The sequence below is a fragment of the Pipistrellus hanaki genome (genome assembly GCF_964339955.1).
Source record: "Pipistrellus hanaki genome assembly, chromosome: 6".
In the NCBI taxonomy this organism is placed as follows: Eukaryota; Metazoa; Chordata; class Mammalia; order Chiroptera; family Vespertilionidae; genus Pipistrellus; species Pipistrellus hanaki.
In genome coordinates this window covers 14070124-14088397 of record NC_140508.1, presented here as the reverse complement: position 1 = coordinate 14088397, position 18274 = coordinate 14070124, and the positions used below count along the sequence as shown (strand labels likewise).

Here is an 18274-nt window from a genome sequence, read left to right as displayed (position 1 = left end):
TTCTAATAACTTTGTCTATAACATTTTAACTTCTTTCTGTTTTTCTTCTATTTCCTAGCACAGCTGAAGGTTTAACAAGAAAAAATATGTCAGATGTCAGTGGGTGGCAAACATTTGTACAAGCCCTTGGCTACTTCCTCAAAATGTTCTTTGGCTCAGCAGCGCTCGGCACTCTCACTGGCTTAATCTCTGCATTAATATCCTTTTACTGTGATGAACATGTGTGGCTGGGAAGATTATTCCTAATTATATGCATGGTTAGCCATCTTCTCCTATTCCTTACAGGGACCAATTTTAGTCTAGGGTTGTGTTTGATGGAGGATTTTTATGCTTAGTTGTGGTTTGAGCAGCACTTTCATTTAAACTCAAGGACTTTTAAATTTAATATGTGAAATTTAGGGTGTCACTTTTTAAAGCTTAAAAAACATGTACACTGTTGGATATCAGATCTGATTTGGGAGACTTCTTAGTTCATTTTCTGCTGTCTCTCTTTTCACATTCCAAAAATTGGAAATTAATTTCCTTTGAAAATGTCAAATTGAGAAAATCTGGAAGTGTTTTCTGAAAGGACCAGAAAAGAGACTTTCAAAATGAGCTCATCTAAGTTATTTGCACTGATTTTTTTTTTTTGCTTAACTACCCATAAGTTTTTCCAGCCAGAGAAGGAAAGAGGCTTGGGCAGCCCAGTGACACCTTTATTGCTGTAGAAAATCTGGCCTGTTCCAGCAGGAATAGGCACCAGACCGCTTCTGTGCTTGCCAATGCCTGCGTCTCAGGGCGGTGCCCCTGGCCCTCCTCCACGGGCAGTGCGTCTCACAGATGGCCGGAAAGGCCTCTTCTGCCTGTGGCAGGCATGCTTGCCTGCCATCCTGTTGAATTTTCTCTTCGACTCCTGTGTTCAGAAGTCCAAGGCTCTAGTGAGTTGGTAGACAGCTTCTCATATTGTACCAACAAACAGAATAGGAAATAAACTTTATCCAGCTCAGTACTTTCCTCCATATTTATCTTTTTCTTAAAAAGAGTCGGGGGAGCATTTGGTGTAATGAAGCCAGGTGAATGGTGCTGTGAGTTCCAGTAAGGGCATATGAACAATATTTGGAATATGTAAAAGGCTCTCCTGTGACAGATGAGTTTGAAAATCTCCAGGAATAGGAAAAAGGGCCCTTTGATGGGCTATTGAACCCCAAAGTTCTGGAAAACCCTATTAGTTCATCTCATCTGATGCAGGAAGAGGAGATGAAAGTAACAAGGCCAGAAGGGAACTGGCAGTGTGAGCTGTCCTCAGTCCCTCTGCAGCCCCAGCTTTGCCCCCCACAGGCTGGCACATTCCCAGTCTTCCAGATCAGCATTTTTAAAAGATATTTTAAATTGATTTTTAGAAAGAGAGGAAAGAGAGGGGGATAGGAAGAAACATCAGTGTGAGAGTGAGACATTGATCAGCTGCTTCCTGCACATCTCCTACTGGGATCAAGCCCGCAACCCAGGTACATGCTCTGACTGAGAATCAAACTGGTGACCTTTCAGTGCAGAGGATGATGCCCAACCTACAGAGCCACACTGGCCAGGGCCCAAGTCAGTATTTTTAACTGAGTTAACTTAGGTTGATTTTAATCCCTCCCCCTCTTACCATTTGTCTCAGGAATTTACATTTCTTACTTTATCAGATTCCCTTTCTTAAAACAACTATCTCCCTGCAAAGAAAAATATCCATGATGACAGGTTTTCAGTTATTACCTTAGCGAAATCTTGTTTCTGTTATTCAAAATATATTTGGAAGGCAGCAGTTTTGTGACTTCACTAGATCTCCCACCAACTGTCCCTCAGTTCTCTTTCCTTGACCACTCATTTATGTGCTAAAGCATATTGACTTGAGGAAAACGCCTTCCTTGGAGTTCGGCATGATGATCATCTTTGCGTATCTTCCTTATGGGCTTGCGGAAGGAATCTCACTCTCGGGTAAGTGAACGAGAGCATTGAAATGCTAGATGATGGTGTGTTGTCCTGCCTGGTGAGAGAGGTTATATCAGTCGGGTCACTTTCAATCACAAGAGATAGTCACAACTTGGAAGAACTTGTAACAAAGGGAATCTACCGGTCCCGTAGGGACACATCTGGATTTAGACCTGACTATGTTGTCCCAGTCACATTTCTCTTTACCGACCATCCCTTAGCAAAGATCAAAATATCCCCTCCAATTCTGCCTCTTTCCCAGAGCAAGGGCCCTGAAGGGCTTCCCTCCAAGGATGGGGTCCGACTGCCAAGAGCAGTCATTCCCGGCCCATCCCTAGCTCCTGGTACCTGTTGAAATGCAATCTGTCACTATAGTTTCCTTTTCCAAAATATCATAGAAGTGAAGTCATACAGTATGCAGGCTTTTGTGTCTTATTTTTTCAGTTAGTATAATGTTCTTAAGCAACATGTTTTTGCATGTATGCCATTCATTATTTCTCTACATTCTTGAACTCATGGAACATATTTATAACAGCTATTTTAATGTGCTTATTTGTTAATTCCACCATTCCTATTAATTCTAGGTTGGTTTCTGTTGATTAATTTTCCTCTGTAAGTTATATATTGCTGCTCTTTGCTTGCCTATTATTTTTTTATTGGACACCAGTCATTGTGAAGTTGATTATGTTGTTAATTAGATTTTTGTGTATTCTTCATAGAGTTTTGGATTTTCGCCTGCCATATATCTAAGCTCCTGCAATCAGCAGAATCCTTTTGAGGTTTACTTTTAAATTGTCAGGGCAGGTGCAGAGTAGCACTAGAAATTAATGCATTTCTGAGGACTCTAGATCATGTCCCATGTATTATGAGGTCATTCCACTCCAGCCTGTGGGAACACACACTATTCCCAGCCTTGTGTGTGCTTGGGGAACTGTTCAGCCTATTCCTGTTTAGTTGATTCTCTCCCAGACTTCTGGAATCTCACTGCTTGCATGTACAGATCAGTTCAGTCCAAGATTCAAGGGGACTCCATTATAGCTCTCAGAAGCTCTCTCCTACTGTGTGGCTTCTCCTCTCTGGTATTCTAGCTCCTTTGGCCTCCCCCAATTCTCATCTGTCCTCTCTTCTCAGCAAGACTGAGACTGCTGAGCTCAGTTTGGGGTTCCCCTTCCTGAGCCTCAGCCTGAAAACTAAGGCCGGCAGTAGGCTGGGCCGGGCCTGGAGTAGGAAGAGCCACCGTGTTTGTTTCCCTTCTATCAGGAATCACAGTCCTACCCTGCCCAGAATTCATGTCAGAAGACAGTTTTATTTCATGTATTTCATCGGGTTTTCTAGTTGTTTATGGTAGGACAGCAATTTGCGTAGCAATTATTTCTTCCTGGGCAACGTGGAAGTCCCGGTGGTTTTTAATGACTCCGTGGAACAGAATTCTTCCCACAATCACTTTCTGGACTCACAGTGGGTACTCTGTGAGCAGATCTTGCCAAGGAGGAAGCAGAGAAGACTCTGGTGATTTTTTTTGGAGAACTTGTAAACATCAGGGGTTTGGTGTTTTTGTTTTGTTTTGTTTTTATCCCAAGCCAGTTCTCCTGGATAATTTCATCCTGGCATCTGCCATAAAGTGTCCTCTCTTACCTTTCCTGAATTTGGCACTTAATAAACATTACCTATGAAACATTTGGCTCTAGCCTAGCTATTTAACCTGTTTTTCTAAATGTTCCCCACAATATGAACACTAAGTACCTGATGGCAGATATATTTCATACATCCATTTGGAATTTGTTATTAAAACAAGGGAGTATTTTTCTTTTCTTCAGAGAGGCAGTGTTTTCTGTTTGTAGGTTCTCGTTTCCTTGGGGATTTTTGTTGTTCACACGAGTGGGGCCAAAGACAGCACATGCCAGCCAAGAACACGTGGTCTGCCTCTGGGCTTTGGGGATCTCTATCACAGGGTTTCAGAGAGAGGGAGGACGGATGTCCTGCTGTGTTGTGAGGACCCTCCACATCCCGCTGTAAGAGCATAAATGGGAAAGGTGATGTTTTTGCTCTCTCCTCCTTCCCTTTTGTACTCTGCTTTCCCTGACCATCACACAGGACTGATAGTGAGCGGTTCCCATGACCACCAAGCAGGACATTCTCTTCCTACAAATCATTTACTCAAATCGTGTGTTTGGAACACAGTGGCTAAGGATACTGGACTAACCTGGGTTTGAATCCCAGCTCTGCCTCTCATCATTAGCTATGTAACCTCAGTCAGCAGACTTAACTTCCCTGAGCATTCACTTTCTCATGCAGTAAAAGTGCCACCCTCAAGCTTGAGGTGAGAATTAAAGGGAACAATGCAAGTGAGAGTCCTGACAGAGGCATCAGTGTGTGTTATTACTAGGAAGTATCCTGGTTTCAACAGTAAATTAAACAGTCTCCCTAATTATTATTCAGAAACATTGGCTATTCTCAGAATCTTTGTTCTATTCTATCTATACCTAACTATTTCTATTTCTCACTCAAGCCAGTTTTGAGGGCTGCTTTGCCCTCTGGCCCTAAAGAGCCAAAGATGAATAGCCCCCATCCCAGCCCTGAGCCAACTTTGGGTTTGGGGAGCGGGATTGGGGCAGAGCCACATTCTGTCGAGGTAAGTCACGAGGTTGGAACTTTCAGGGTTGAAGGATGAGTTTGCAAAATTGATAAGGACTTAGCACTTCCCGTTAAATGCTGGGCACACGTTGGCCAAAGAGGGAATGTACTGTACAGCACTCACATGCACAGGCGGATAGCCAAGGAATTCCTTTGCAGCACTGCCTGTGAGAGGAAAACTGGAAGTAGCTAAATGTTCATCAGTAACGGGAACAATTAAATGAGTCTGGGTCCATTGTCACTATGGCATACCATGCAGACATTTAAAAAATGAATTTATCTATTTGTACTGTCACTCCAAGAAATATTGTTAAATTTTAAGAAAGTTAAAAAACTGCTCATTCATCCATTCAGTGAATATTAAATGCGCACCCTGTGCCGAGAACTGCCCTTGTATCAGGGCTATGGAACAAGACAAGATCAAAGTCCTACCTGCAGAAGAAAGACAATAGGCAAATGAGCAAGCACATAGCATAATCTCAGGCAGTGAGAAATGATATGAAGAAATCAGAATAATGTGATAGACAGTGGCAGGGGGGCAGAAGCATTATGGCATAGGGCCCCCCCTAGAGCTAACACCTGTGTGTGAGATGGAGCCAGCCCTGAGAGGGTTCAGGGAAGGGTGTTCGGCACTGGGAACAGTAGGTGCTAAGGGTCCCAGGTAGGGGTGAAGGAGCGAGGCATCCAGAAGAGCAGGAAGACTACAAGGCTGGGATGGAGGGGCCAGGAGCCCATCCCGCAGGTTCTATAGGCCTGGGACTCTGCTGATCGTGCAAAGGCTAATGTTGGAGGCTTTTGAAGAAAATCCACTGTGCTAGCAATACATGACATATATCTAACAGCATCCTGTTTATTACTTTTTTAAAAATATATTTTATTGATTTTTTTACAGAGAGGAAGAGAGAGGGATAAAGAGTTAGAAACATCAATGAGAGAGAAACATCGATCAGCTGCCTCCTGCACACCCCCTATTGGGGATGTCCCCGCAGCCAAGGTACATGCCCTTGACCAGAATCAAACCTGGGACCTTTCAGTCTGCAGGCCGAAGCTCTATCCACTGAGCCAAACCGGTTTCGGCTGTTTATTACTTTTTAAAGATAAGCTTCCTAATGGCTTAGTGGGAGAACTGGAAATTTGCATATCAAATGGTTAATGGTAGTTAACCTCTGGAAAGGTGCTGTGGAGACTCTTTTTGCTCGATACCTCTGAGCCTGGATGTCTTATAGTGAAATATGTTTATTATTGGGGAATTAACAAAACTGATTATGGTTTGACTCAGCCTTCAGGAAGTACGTTGTAGCCCGGCCTGCGTGGCTCAGTTGTTGAGCCTCGACCTATGAACCAAGAGGTCATGGTTCAATTTTTTATCAGAGCACATGCCCCGTTGGTGGGCTTGATCCCTCGTGTAGGGCCTACAGGAGGCAGCCAGTTAAATGATTCTCTCTCATCGTTGATATTTCTATCTCTCTTTCCCTCTCCCTTCCTCTCTGAAATCAATAAAAATATACTTAAATAAGCTGGTGAAACAAGGTCCTTTGAAAGCCCAGAAGCCAGCACCTTTCTGTGTTGGCCTGCAGTGCTAAAGCCCGTTCCATAAAAACAGAACCGTGTCATACCCTGTTCTCCTCCTTGATCTCCACCGAGTTCCAAACACAGGTTCTGGGCTCTCTTCTGCCATCTCCCTTTGCTTTGCCTTCTGATAGCTCTATTGCAAGGGCAGGCAGGGTCAGCTCTCCAGGTGGTCATCTGCAGGAACATACTGAGAGAACCACCAGGTTTGCTGTCTTCTATTTTTTGTTTTGTTTTAAATATTTTTATTGATTTCAGAGAGGAAGGGAGAAGAGGAGAGAGAGAGAAATATCAATGATGAGAAAGAATCATTTATCGGCTGCCTCCTGCATACCCCACACTGGGATCAAGCCCACAACCTGGGCATGTGTCCTGTCTGGGAATCAAACCATGACCTCCTGGTTCATAGGGCGATGCTCAACCACTGAGCCACTCCAACTAGGCTGTTGTCCTCTGTTCTTTTTATCTCCACATCAATCATTCAGAATGACTCTTGAGCTACAGTCTTCTCAGTGGTCTGCAATAGCAAGCACAGAAGTCTATGGTCCACTCCTTCCCTTCTCCCAGATCTTGTCCGGTGCAGCTTATAGGCAGCATTGCTGGAAAGTCCCCATCTAGCCTCATTTGTACAGGAAGATGAAAGAGCAAAGAATTTGCTATTTGCTAAGAGGAAAGGAGCAGGCTAGGTCGAGGGACCCCACCAGTGCACAATACAGGAGGGACTGACGCATCTCACTCAGTCCCGATGGGCCAAATCCCAGTAGCAAGCTAACCTATCGGTTGGAGCTTCTTCCCCCTGGTGGTCAGTGCACATCATAGCAACTGGTCAACTGTTCAACCATCTGCCCTCTGGTCAGTGCATGTCATAGTGAACGGTTGAAAGGCCTTAATATATTATTAGCATATTATGCCTTGATTGGTCGAACTGACAACTGGACACTTAGCATTTAGGCTTTTATTATATAGGATGTTCACCAGTAATCCCTGTTTCTACAAAGTGGCAGAAGGAGTTAATATTTTGCTTATAAAGTCTGACTTGCAGTTCATATATTTTGGCTTATTTAATAACTGTATTTCATGAACTAGAGACCCTAGACCCAGACACTCTGAGAGGAAACCCTTATAAAGTGGTGCAGGAGTGATTATGGGCAGTGACCAAATGGTGAGACTCTAATCCTCAGTAAACAACAAAAGATGTAGACTCTCATGAAGTGTCGTAAAGAAAAGGCATTATGTGTAATTTCTCTCTTTCTATATAAAAAGAGTATTTCATGGTGATTTGAGGGAAAGTATAAAAAAGTAAATAAAAATCTATCCCGATTCTTTTTTGTTGTTGTTAATCCTCATCCAAGGATATTTTTCCATTGATTTTTAGAGAGAGTAGAAGGGAGGGAGAGAAACAGAGAGAAAAACATCAGTGTGAGGGATACACATCGATTGGTTGCCTTCTATACATGCTCAACCAGGACCAGGATTGAGCCTGCAACCAAAGTACATGCCCTTGACCAGAATGGAACCCAGGACTCTAGTCCTCAGGCTGATGCTCTGCCACTGAGCCAAATTGACTAGGGCTACCCAGATTCTTATGCTCTCTAAGAGGCTCATCTTCCTCCTTCTATCTGTGGATAACAGTGACACCACACACCTATCCTGTGATGGGCACTTTGCATGGCTATTCTTCATTACCCTCCTAACAGGGTAATGAAGATTAGAAACAGAAACAGTTAATAAGCATCGACAAAAGATTCATTAAATTAGCCATGACATACCAATACAGGGTTGGGCAAAAGTAGATTTACAGTTGTTCATATGGAAAATAATACATTTCACGAGTTGGGTACTCTTAGTTACATTATACAGATGAGAAAACTAAGGCTTGGATGAGGGTGTGGGGATTTGGCTCAAGATCAGCCAGCCGAAAGTGAAGCTACCAGAGAGAAGGGCCCTTAGCATTTCTTTGCAGTCTCTCGTAGGCCTCAGGTACTATTTCCTTTTTTTTTCTTTTTCCTTTTTTTTAAGAGTATGTTTTTATTGGTTTTAGAAAGGAAAGGAAAGGGAGAGAGAGAAAGAAACATCAGTGATGAGAGAGAATCACTGACCAGCTGCCTCCTGCATGCCCCACACTGGGGATCAAGCTCACAACCTGGGCATGTGCCCTGACCTCCTGGTTCATAACTCGATGCTTAACCACTGAGCCTCGCTGGCCAGGCTCCTTTTTCTTAAAACAACTGGCACAATAGGCTCCAGGGACTTGTGGGAAGTGTGACATATTTGTGGATCATATGGTAGGTGCTTTTCTGCTCTGCTCATGTCTGGTCACTGTGCCCCACTGTCCCTCTCCAGGCATCATGGCCATCCTGTTCTCAGGCATCGTGATGTCCCACTACACGCACCATAACCTGTCCCCGGTCACCCAGATCCTCATGCAGCAGACCCTCCGGACCGTGGCCTTCCTGTGCGGTGAGTTCTCGGGGGTCTGGTGTGGGCCTTCCCTGAGCTGATGGTTCTTCTTACCCTGTTGGAGGAGTCCAGGTGTTCCCTGGCAGAAGAGGCAGCAGGATCCTCAGAGCCAGACTTGAACTCCCTTGTCTTTTGTTTGTTACTCTGGCTTTCAAATTCCATAAAGTAAACCTAATACTTAATAAATGGAATATTTGCTGCCTACAATTTTAAAACCAAAAATAATGAAAGCTACTAATTATGAACATTTGAGCCTCATGCATATTAATATATTAAAGTCACATTTCCAAAAATGTTTTCCTTGGAACAGATATTGGTGAGGGTTAAGTGAATAAAGAGTGTGAGAAATACTGGGATAAAGTTTAAGTTTCTGAACTGCAGGACTTTTAAGCAGCGTGCATTGTGAACTTCTGAGAGAAAAATGTAGTAACAGCATTTCCCAAACTTGTCCATAGGAGCATCTTGAAAGACCTAATTCAGGGAGGTATTATTGTTGGGCTGGGGTACACCAGGATGACTGGTTCCCCCATGTACCCCTTCCCTAGTTTATGCCTGGCCCTGAAGGAACCACTCTCACACTGTCACTTTGCACTGGTGCCCAAGTGGCTGTGTCCTAGCTGTCACCATCAGCATCTCCCCTGACATTTCAGTGGGGTTTGTCTCATGTTGAAGTGTGAGTTCCACACTGTCACATGCTAGATAGGAGGCAGGGACAGGCTGTGCAGACTTCAGTCCATGGATAAGGAGGCTCAGGTGTCAAATGACTTGTCCACAGTCGCATGGTTCAGAAGTGACTCTGAAGCCAGGTCTGTCTCTTCTGGCCCAGCAGGTATTTTTTCCATAGCACCCCTCTCAGAAAGTCATGTCTAAAGACTTGGACTCTGACTCACCATTAAAGGAGTGTAAAGCAAAACATCCATCAAATTCTGTTTTGAACCCATCAGATAAGTTAATGTTCAATTTGATAATACCCACTCTGGCACAGGTATATATAAGTCAGGCCATTGATGTGCATGTGTACTGATGCCATTTCTTTGGAGAGTCATTTGCAGTATGTCTGAGTTTAAAAGGCATGAGCTCTTGGACCCACAATCCTACCAGGGATTTTGCCTGTGCACAGGGATGCTTGTTGTAGTTTGTAATATAAGAAATAGAAATAGTCAATAAGCATTGACAATGGATTCATTAGATTAGCCATGACATACCGATACAGGATTAGACAAAAGTAGGTTTACAGTTGTTCATATGGAAAATAATACAATCCTATATAATAAAAGCCTAATATGCAAATTGACTGGCAGAACAACCAGTGGAACAATTGGTTGCTATGATGTGCACTGACCACAAGAGGGCAGATGCTCAACGTAGAAGCTGCCCCAGCTCACAAGGCTCCAGGCCAGCCAAGGTGGGTGTCAGCAGGGTTCGCCCGATTGCCCCACCAGTCACCCCACAGATCAGCCCTGATTACTGGCCAGGCCTAGAGACCCTACCCATGCACAAATTTCGTGCTCTGGGCCTCTAGTAATCCTATCTAATAAAAGAGTAATATGCAAATTGACCATCACTCCAAGACACAATATGGCTGCCCCGTATGGTCAAAGATGGCTGCCCCTATGTGGACACAAGATGGCTACCACAAGATTGCTGGCAGGGGAGGGCAGTTGTGGACAGTTGGAGGTGACCACGTTAGCAGAGGAGGGCAGTTGGGGGAGACCAGGCCAGCAAGGGAGGGCAGTTGGGGGGGGAGGGAAGGACCCAGGTCTGCAGGGGAGGGCAGTTGGGGGTGACCAGATCATCAGGAAAGGGCAGTTGGGAGGGAACAGGACTGCAGGGGAGGACAGTTGGGGGAGGCAGACCTGCAAAGGAGAACAGTTGGGGGATGGGGGGCAGGCCTGCAGGGGAGGACAGTTGGGGGGAAACCAGGTCTGCAGGGGAGGGAAGTTAGGGGCAGCCAAACTGGCAGGGGAGGGCATTTAGAAGCAATCGGGCTGGCTGGGGAGCAGCTAAGCATTGATCGGGTTGGCAGTGGATTGGTAAGGGGGTGATCAGGCTGGCAGGCAGAAGCGGTTAGGGGTAATCAGGCAGAGGCAGGTGAGCAGTTGGGAGCCAGCAGTCCTGGATTGTGAGAGGGATATCCAACTGCCCATTTAGTTCCAATCCCACCAGGCAGTTGGACATCCCTCAAGGGGTCCCAGATTGGAGAGGGTGCAGGCTGGGCTGAGGGATACCTCCTCTCCCTCCCTCATGCACGAATTTCATGCACTGGGCCTCTAGTTAATAAATATAATACAAGAATAAATTCTGTGTTTCATGTTACTCACAACTGTAAATGTACTTTTGCCCAATCCTGTACAGTGGAACTTATGCTGCCAGAGAAAAGCATAATGTAGACATCAAAACTACCTAAATGAGAATTTGGAAAGATCACAAAAAGCATTAATGGCTCAAGGAAAAATTCAAGGAGGAGAGGAATGAATCTACTGTCCAGCTTGTGACTTATTTTAAAAGGATACACATTTGAAGGAAAACAATGTGGGCAAAGTGTTTTAAAACAGCCTTGCTTTATTATAATACTCAACTATTTTACAATACAGTCTTTTCTCCCTGGTTATGAGGCTGTTCTGGGGCATCTCGATAAAAGCAGGTAGCCTCGCCCTAGCTGGTTTGGTTCAATGGATAGAGCATTAGCCTGTGGATGGAAGGGTTCCTGGTTGACTCGGGTTTGATTCCAGTCTAGGCACATGCCCGGGTTGCAGGCTCGATCCTCAGTGGGGGGCATGCAAGAGGCAGCCAATCAATGATTCTCTCTCATCATTGACATTTCTCTCTCTCACTTCCTCTCTGAAATCAATAAAAATATCTATATTAAAAAATAAAGCAGGGAGCCTGGTGGTGGAAATGTATCTTTGGGATACATAGCAACGGCTTGTACAATGAGCATGAATGTCGGACTCTTGTGGGGTGGAGCCCAGAGCTGGAAATGTACTCCTTCCTGCAAATGCTGCAGGCTGTGGGCTGGCTCCTAAACCTGGGGTGGCATTAAATACATGAGGTCAGTCATGGCTTTGTCCGCTCTGGCAAGGACGATAACAAAGGGCCCTTTCACACTGGTCAGGTGGTGTCTGCGATGAATTGTGTCACTTTACCAGCCGTCGGGATCCTTGCTAATCACAGTGCTCAGCAAATGAACTGAGTACTTATTTACACGAGTATGTGACAGTTGCCTCATTAAATTAGGAGATTCGGAATAGCAAGCACATGTTGCTTGTATGATAGAGAAAAATGAGATAATCACAGTACTAGTTTCACCAGGGATTAGTTGCAGATGTTTCAGAAAATATGCAAAGTGTTTCTGACTGACTTGTGAATGTTTGCTTGCTTAACAATTTAGTACTGTATTGGAAAAAATAGTCTGGGCTAAATAATCCATTCTTTGGTTTGTTTCAGAAACATGTGTGTTTGCATTTCTTGGCCTGTCCATTTTTAGTTTCCCTCACAAGTTTGAAATTTCCTTTGTCGTCTGGTGCATAGTAAGTATTTTCCTTGTTTTTTATTTAATTACTTATTCATAGCTCAGTGACCACATGTTCTGGATTCATTTATGTAACTGTTAACTGTTCAAAGTCAACAGCTACATAGACATTCTTATGTTGAAGTTTTTTTGTTGTTACAAAATCACAAACATACAATAAAGGTGTGGAATTAAGTGAATGCATATCCCGGGAAAGGATTTTTACTTCTTTTTAAATTTTAAATGGCCTTAAATGACATGGTCTTCTTTTAAAGGCACATTGTATGTGTTTTTATGTTCGGTGGAAAAAGCAAATTTTAACATTGAATATGTAATTGAGCATAACTATGTAAAAACATTATGCATAGAAAAAGAAAATTTCACCAAATGTTCCCAGTGTGTGTAGAACTGAGGATGATTTTTTTTCTTTTCTATGCTTTCTGGATAATTTATAATGCATGTATTTCTTACTGTAGTTCTCTTCAGATGTCCTTTCATAAGCTTGACCTTTTGCATTGTGTAAAGATTACTAGGCCCCTAGTTCCCCTGATGTTTCCTCCAGGGTACTCATCCCAGGTGATTCTTACTAACAAGAAGGTTTGGAAAACTGTTATAGTTGGACTGGGCGTGGCAGCAGGAGACACATTAAAATACATCTCTAAAAAAGGAAAGTAGAAGATTAATCATTTGTAGAAGAACCAAGTTCTTATGGGAAAAAATAAAAGTTTAGCATTTAAAAGAAAGGTCAGCTCTGGCCAGTATGGCCTAGTTGGTTGAGCATCATCCCATACACCAAGAAGTCATTGGTTTGACTCCTGTCAGGGCACATGCCCCTGTTGGAGGCTCGATCCCCAGTAGGGAGAATGTAGGAAGCAGCCGATTGATGTTCTCTCTCATCTCCCTCTCCCTTTCTTTCTCTTTCTAAAATCAGTAAAAACATTTAGAAAATAAAAGAAAGGTCCAGCTCTCTCAGGCATCTGATTAAAGTGACATGACTTCTAACAGTCCGGGCATTTGGCCTGGGTCCCCAGGTTGCTTGCCTGTGTTCCTCTCTGTGTCTCTTCCCTCAGAGTGCGCTCATCTCCCGGAGGCCCTCCAGCCGATTCCGACTCCAATCCCTAATTTGATCTTTGTTGTCCCTTTAGATCACATGTGTCAAACACAAGGCCCTCGGGCCAAATCCAGCCCGCCAGGCCTTGCAGTGTGGCCCGCACTCCGCTGTCAGTTTATGACATTGTCAGTTTATGACTGTTCAGTAAACCATTCAGCCCGTGATTTAGGCTGGATTTTAGATTTTGGCCCCTTCTCTGATTGAGTTCGACACCCCTACTTTAGATCCTATGTTACTTTAAGGTACTTAAGAAGTATGCCTTGTTACATGTGAATTATTATAATTCATCTTCAGTTAACTATTATTACTAGCTCCACTTAATAAAGCATAGCTATTGAGAGTCAAAGTTTTTATTTTGCACAGTCATCTACCATGTGCAAACCAGAGAGGTCTACCTGTTTGGCCTGTGGGGAAAGTGAGACTCGGAAAAGATAAGGAGCCCTAAGAAAAAGATGTTTCTCCTTGAAATCTGGATGCTTCCACCTCCATCGGCAAGAGCGTATGGCTTTTGTATTGTTATCTGAACTCCAAACTCCAGTTTCAGGACAAGAGGGCAGAAGCAAGTCTTTTCAGAAAATATAATAGTCTTTAGTGTGGTCTCTGGTAAACGGAGCCACCTTTGGTGAAACCTGAAATGCAAGTATCAGATTGGGAGGTTGGATTCCAGCAGGTGAAACAGGGAGTGACTGTGTCAGCCATGGCTGGGAGGAAAAGGAGAAGATGCCCTGGGGTGGTGACTTGGTTTTCTCTGAGCACCTAAGCTGGCCCTGCCCCTCCTCAGGGCAGCCTATGCTTTTCGAATGGGTTACTTTACACTGGCTCAGTGGCCAAGGGCATGGGTTTTGGGGACAGAACCAGATTTGAGACTTGGCTCCACCACTTCCTGTCGGGGTCAGCTTGGGCCAGTTACTTAACCTCTCTTTGTCTCTATCCCTTTGTCTCCAAAATGGAGACAGAAATACCTACTTTATAAGACCATTGCAGGGATCTAAATTTAACAAGATACAATGCATATAAAATGCTTAGCACATTGTCTGACATATAAATGTTAGATGATTGGGAGCCATTACTTGACCATAAGGCATGCACACTCCAAAGCACACTCAATCCGTGCTGGTTAAAAGGATAAACTTAGAGCCTACAGGATGTGCGTGTGTATATTATCCTTTTCAAGATGAAAAAATGGAGGTAAATTAATAAGTAGCTCTAAGTATCCACTTAGATAAGATTTAAACTTCACATAAAGCTGTATTTTGTTAAGACCAACATGCCTTTGGAAATGGTTAGGGACCCAAAGCCATGGCCGTAGCTGGGCTGTGTGATCTTTTAAAACCTGCCTGTGTGCTCCTTTTGCTCAGGGAATAATGTTTGCGTATAGGTTGGCCCTTCTCAGTCTTCCCTCCTTCCCCCGAGGAGCAGGGCCCCCATGGGAGAGGCAGGAACACCTGTTCGCGCCTCCACAGCTAGCCCACTGGGAGTGATTAGCACAGCCCTGTCCCATGGTGAAGCACCTTTGGAGGAGTTAGATTGCCCTTAAATTAAATAATTTCTGGGTGCTTCCGCATGGCCTCTTGGCATTTGGTCCTCATCTGCTGTCATTACTAAAGTCATCACTGTCCTCTCTTTCTGATTACTGAGATGTGACGTAAAAAGCATTATCCTTTCCCAGACACAGAAACCAGCCAACCCCAGCCAGGTTTCTGACCAGCACTGCGTTACGCCTTTCATAACGGAGCGGATGCCCGTTTAGAGTGGTTGTGCTGCGAGGCCTGTGTCAGCCTCAGCAAGCTTCCGCTTAAAGAACCAGAGCTTTCCATCTAAGAATCGGTTTGTTGCTGTTAACAGGTGCTTGTACTGTTTGGCAGAGCAGTGAACATTTTCCCTCTCTCCTACCTTCTGAATTTCTTCCGTGATCATAAAATCACCCCGAAGATGATGTTCATCATGTGGTTTAGTGGTAAGTCTGATCTGGAATGAACAGTGGAGGGAAGATACCTCTTACAAAGGCACACACCAGGCAGAGCCCTTTGAAAACAAGTGTGTTTCACAAGCTAAAAGGAATATAGATTCCCAGGCTGTCAGTGCTGCCGGGAGCTACTTGGGAGGCACCGGACAAATTGCAAGTGCTGTTGCCTGTCAAGCTGCGTGGCCCTGGGAGGACACTGCTCTCTCAGTCTCGGTTCTTCGTCTGTAGAATAATAGGACCTGCTTTACAGGGTTTCCTGGGAACAGCAAATGAGATCATGCAGGCAGAGCACTTAGCACATGCCTGGCTCATACTCAGGGAGGTGCTGGGCTTCACACACACACACACACACACACACACACACACACACACACGCACACGTTGCTTCACAGCCTGGACAGGGCACCTCATTTGATCTGCTCAGGCCCCTGGTGCAGTGGGCCCTCCTCTGTGGCCTGCTTTCTCACACCCCAGAGCCTCACAGGATGAGTTGTTGCTCTCCGGGGCATCTGTTAGGATGTTTGACTGCCCATGACCCTGGGCCGTCCCAGGTCCTCTGAGAACGGGGTCAGGATGCCGCTGCCTCTCCTCCTCCTTCCATCTGTCCTCTTACTCCTTTCACTGTCGCCCTAGGCTTGCGGGGTGCCATCCCCTACGCCCTGAGCCTGCACCTGGACCTGGAGCCCATGGAGAAGCGGCAGCTCATCGGCACCACCACCATCATCATCGTGCTCTTCACCATCCTGCTGCTGGGCGGCAGCACCATGCCCCTCATCCGCCTCATGGACATCGAGGACGCCAAGGCGCGCCGCCGGAGCAAGAAGGATGTCAACCTCAGCAAGACAGAGAAAATGGTTAGTGCGTGGTGAGCCCAGAGCCGGCAGAGGGTTGGTCCCCAATGACTGCCGGGAAATGGGGAAATGGGAACAGTTTGAGGATGCTCAGCCCCTACACACACACACCCCATGCACATGCAGTTGCCCAACCTGACAAGGGGTGAACTGAGGTTCTGAAGCGTGGCTCTTTGTGGTAGTTTATCTGCCAGCCTCGTGGCCTGGTGCAGCCATGGAGGTCAGGGGGGTGGATCAGACTTTCGCAGCAACACGCCTCCCCTGCCAGCCCATCAGGGCCCAGGACTGAAAGGTTTCAAAATCCTATCATTCCCCAATGTCTACTGAATGCCTCCTGTTGGGCCTGAGTGAGGAAGGTGCTTACAGCGGCTTTGAGGGCCATGAGAGAGGTGTCCTCCGCCGAGGCCAGACAAGGGCCTGATTGGGGCTGAGGTGCCCAGGGCCCAGCTGCAGTGAACCTGAGGCCCCCATGCCACTGTCCACCTCTGTTCCTCCAAGCCACCCTCCTGCCTGGCAGCTGCTCCTGCCTGTGGGCCGCCCCTCCCAAGTCAGCTGTGGCCATGTCTTCCCTCCCTGTGTCCCCCCCTGGCCCCTGTGCTGAGCCAGACTCTGACAGGAGCAACGGCCGCCCTAGTCTCTCCTCCCACCTCTGTGCACCCACCAATCCCCCCAACGAATTTCCAGAAATGCATCTTTTTCCAGTTGCCTTATTGGAGGCCATCAGTCACTTGAATTAGTCTTGGATGGCACAGCGATCCTCAACCAGGAGACAGGGAAAGGGATATGCCCCCTTCTCCCTCTGAAAGTCCAGATCTGGGCAGATCTTGGTCTCTAGTCTCTGCTGCTGGAAAGGAACTTTCAGGTGACCTCTCGTTGGGCTGCTCAGCCTTCCTCCTCTCAGCGGTCTTTCTCCCCCACCCCCACTCGCCAACTTTGTTGTTGTTTTTTAATCCTCACCCGAGGATATGTTTATTGATTTTAGGGAGGAAGGAAGAGAGGGAGGTGGGAGGGAGAGGTGGGGGGAGGAGAGGAGAGAGAGATAGAGAGAGACAGAGAGAGACAGAGAGAGTGTCATCGATGTGAAAGAAGCATCAATCAGTTGCCTCCCATACTTAACGTAACCTGGGATCAAACCCGTCACCTTTTTTTGCTATATCGGACGACGCTCCAACCAACTGAGCCATACGGCCAGGGCCAAACTTTGTTTTTAATAAAAGTTTTAGTGTAGGTTCTGAGACCTTTCAGTGGGGTCTGAATTGGTGAAGGGCTCCAGGGTCCAACAGGTCTGGGTGGGCTAGAAAGAATTTGCATTTCTAACGGGTTGCCAGGTGCTGATCCTGCATCCACACCTGGTGACTCTACCACCCTGGGTCTAGTGGAAGCAGGATGTTTGCTCAGAGGAAGCACATGCTGTTCAAGCATGTCCTATGGCACTGGCACTGTGTGTGAGGCTCCTTACCTGTCTCCCATGCCAGCAGGAAGCAGAGGATCTCGTCATGCCCATTTTGCAGATGAGAGCACTGAGGCACACAGAGGCCAAATCACACAGACTCCAGAGCCTGCACTCTTAACTGCCAGTCTCCACCAATGGTCCCCAAGGTGGGGCTCCTGGACCAGCAGCATCACTGGGGACTTGTTAGGAATACAGATTCTTGGGCCCCATCCCAGACTTCCTAAATCAGCCCTGCAAGTGGGCCCAGCATTCTGTGGATTCTCAAGCCCTTCACACCTGCCCCAGACGCCAGGGCTCCCCAGTGGAGGCCCCGTTAGCTGACTGTGGCTGGAAAGTAGCAAACACTGTTCATAACCCGTATGGGGGGCTCTGCAGAGGCCGGGGCAGGCTGAGTAGATCGGTGAACCTGAGACCTACTTGCCTTCCAGACCTGCTCTGCGCCATGTGTAGTCATTCTCTTCATTCCTCTCTGGTTCCCGCTGGGATCGTGTCTGTATGTCTCCTGTCCTCCCACTACTCTCCCCTTCCCTCCCTGGCACTGATCTGCACATTAAAATCCAGAAGCTTACAAACCAAGCCCAGCCCAGCCCAGAACTTCTGATTTGTTCCCGGGTATCCATCATGTTTTTACAAACCTCCCTACCTCCCTACAGGCTCCCAGGAAGCCCTTTGCTACCCACAGACACACTGATGGATTAGAAAGTGCAGTGAGGGGTGGGGACCCTGGTGGCAGGGGTGAAGGGGTGCCAGGTAGGCTGGGTGGTGTGGG

General features: G+C 46.1%; 1 protein-coding gene across 1 annotated transcript in view; it reads left to right on the top strand.

Annotated features, from left to right (window-relative positions):
- Positions 1-18274, top strand: part of SLC9A8 (solute carrier family 9 member A8) — a 70304-nt gene that overhangs the window by 46048 nt on the left and 5982 nt on the right. The window contains 6 exon segments of the mRNA XM_084887135.1: positions 59-221; positions 1860-1956; positions 8497-8613; positions 12061-12143; positions 15081-15192; positions 15835-16055. Coding sequence (XP_084743261.1) covers positions 59-221; positions 1860-1956; positions 8497-8613; positions 12061-12143; positions 15081-15192; positions 15835-16055 — 793 coding nt within the window.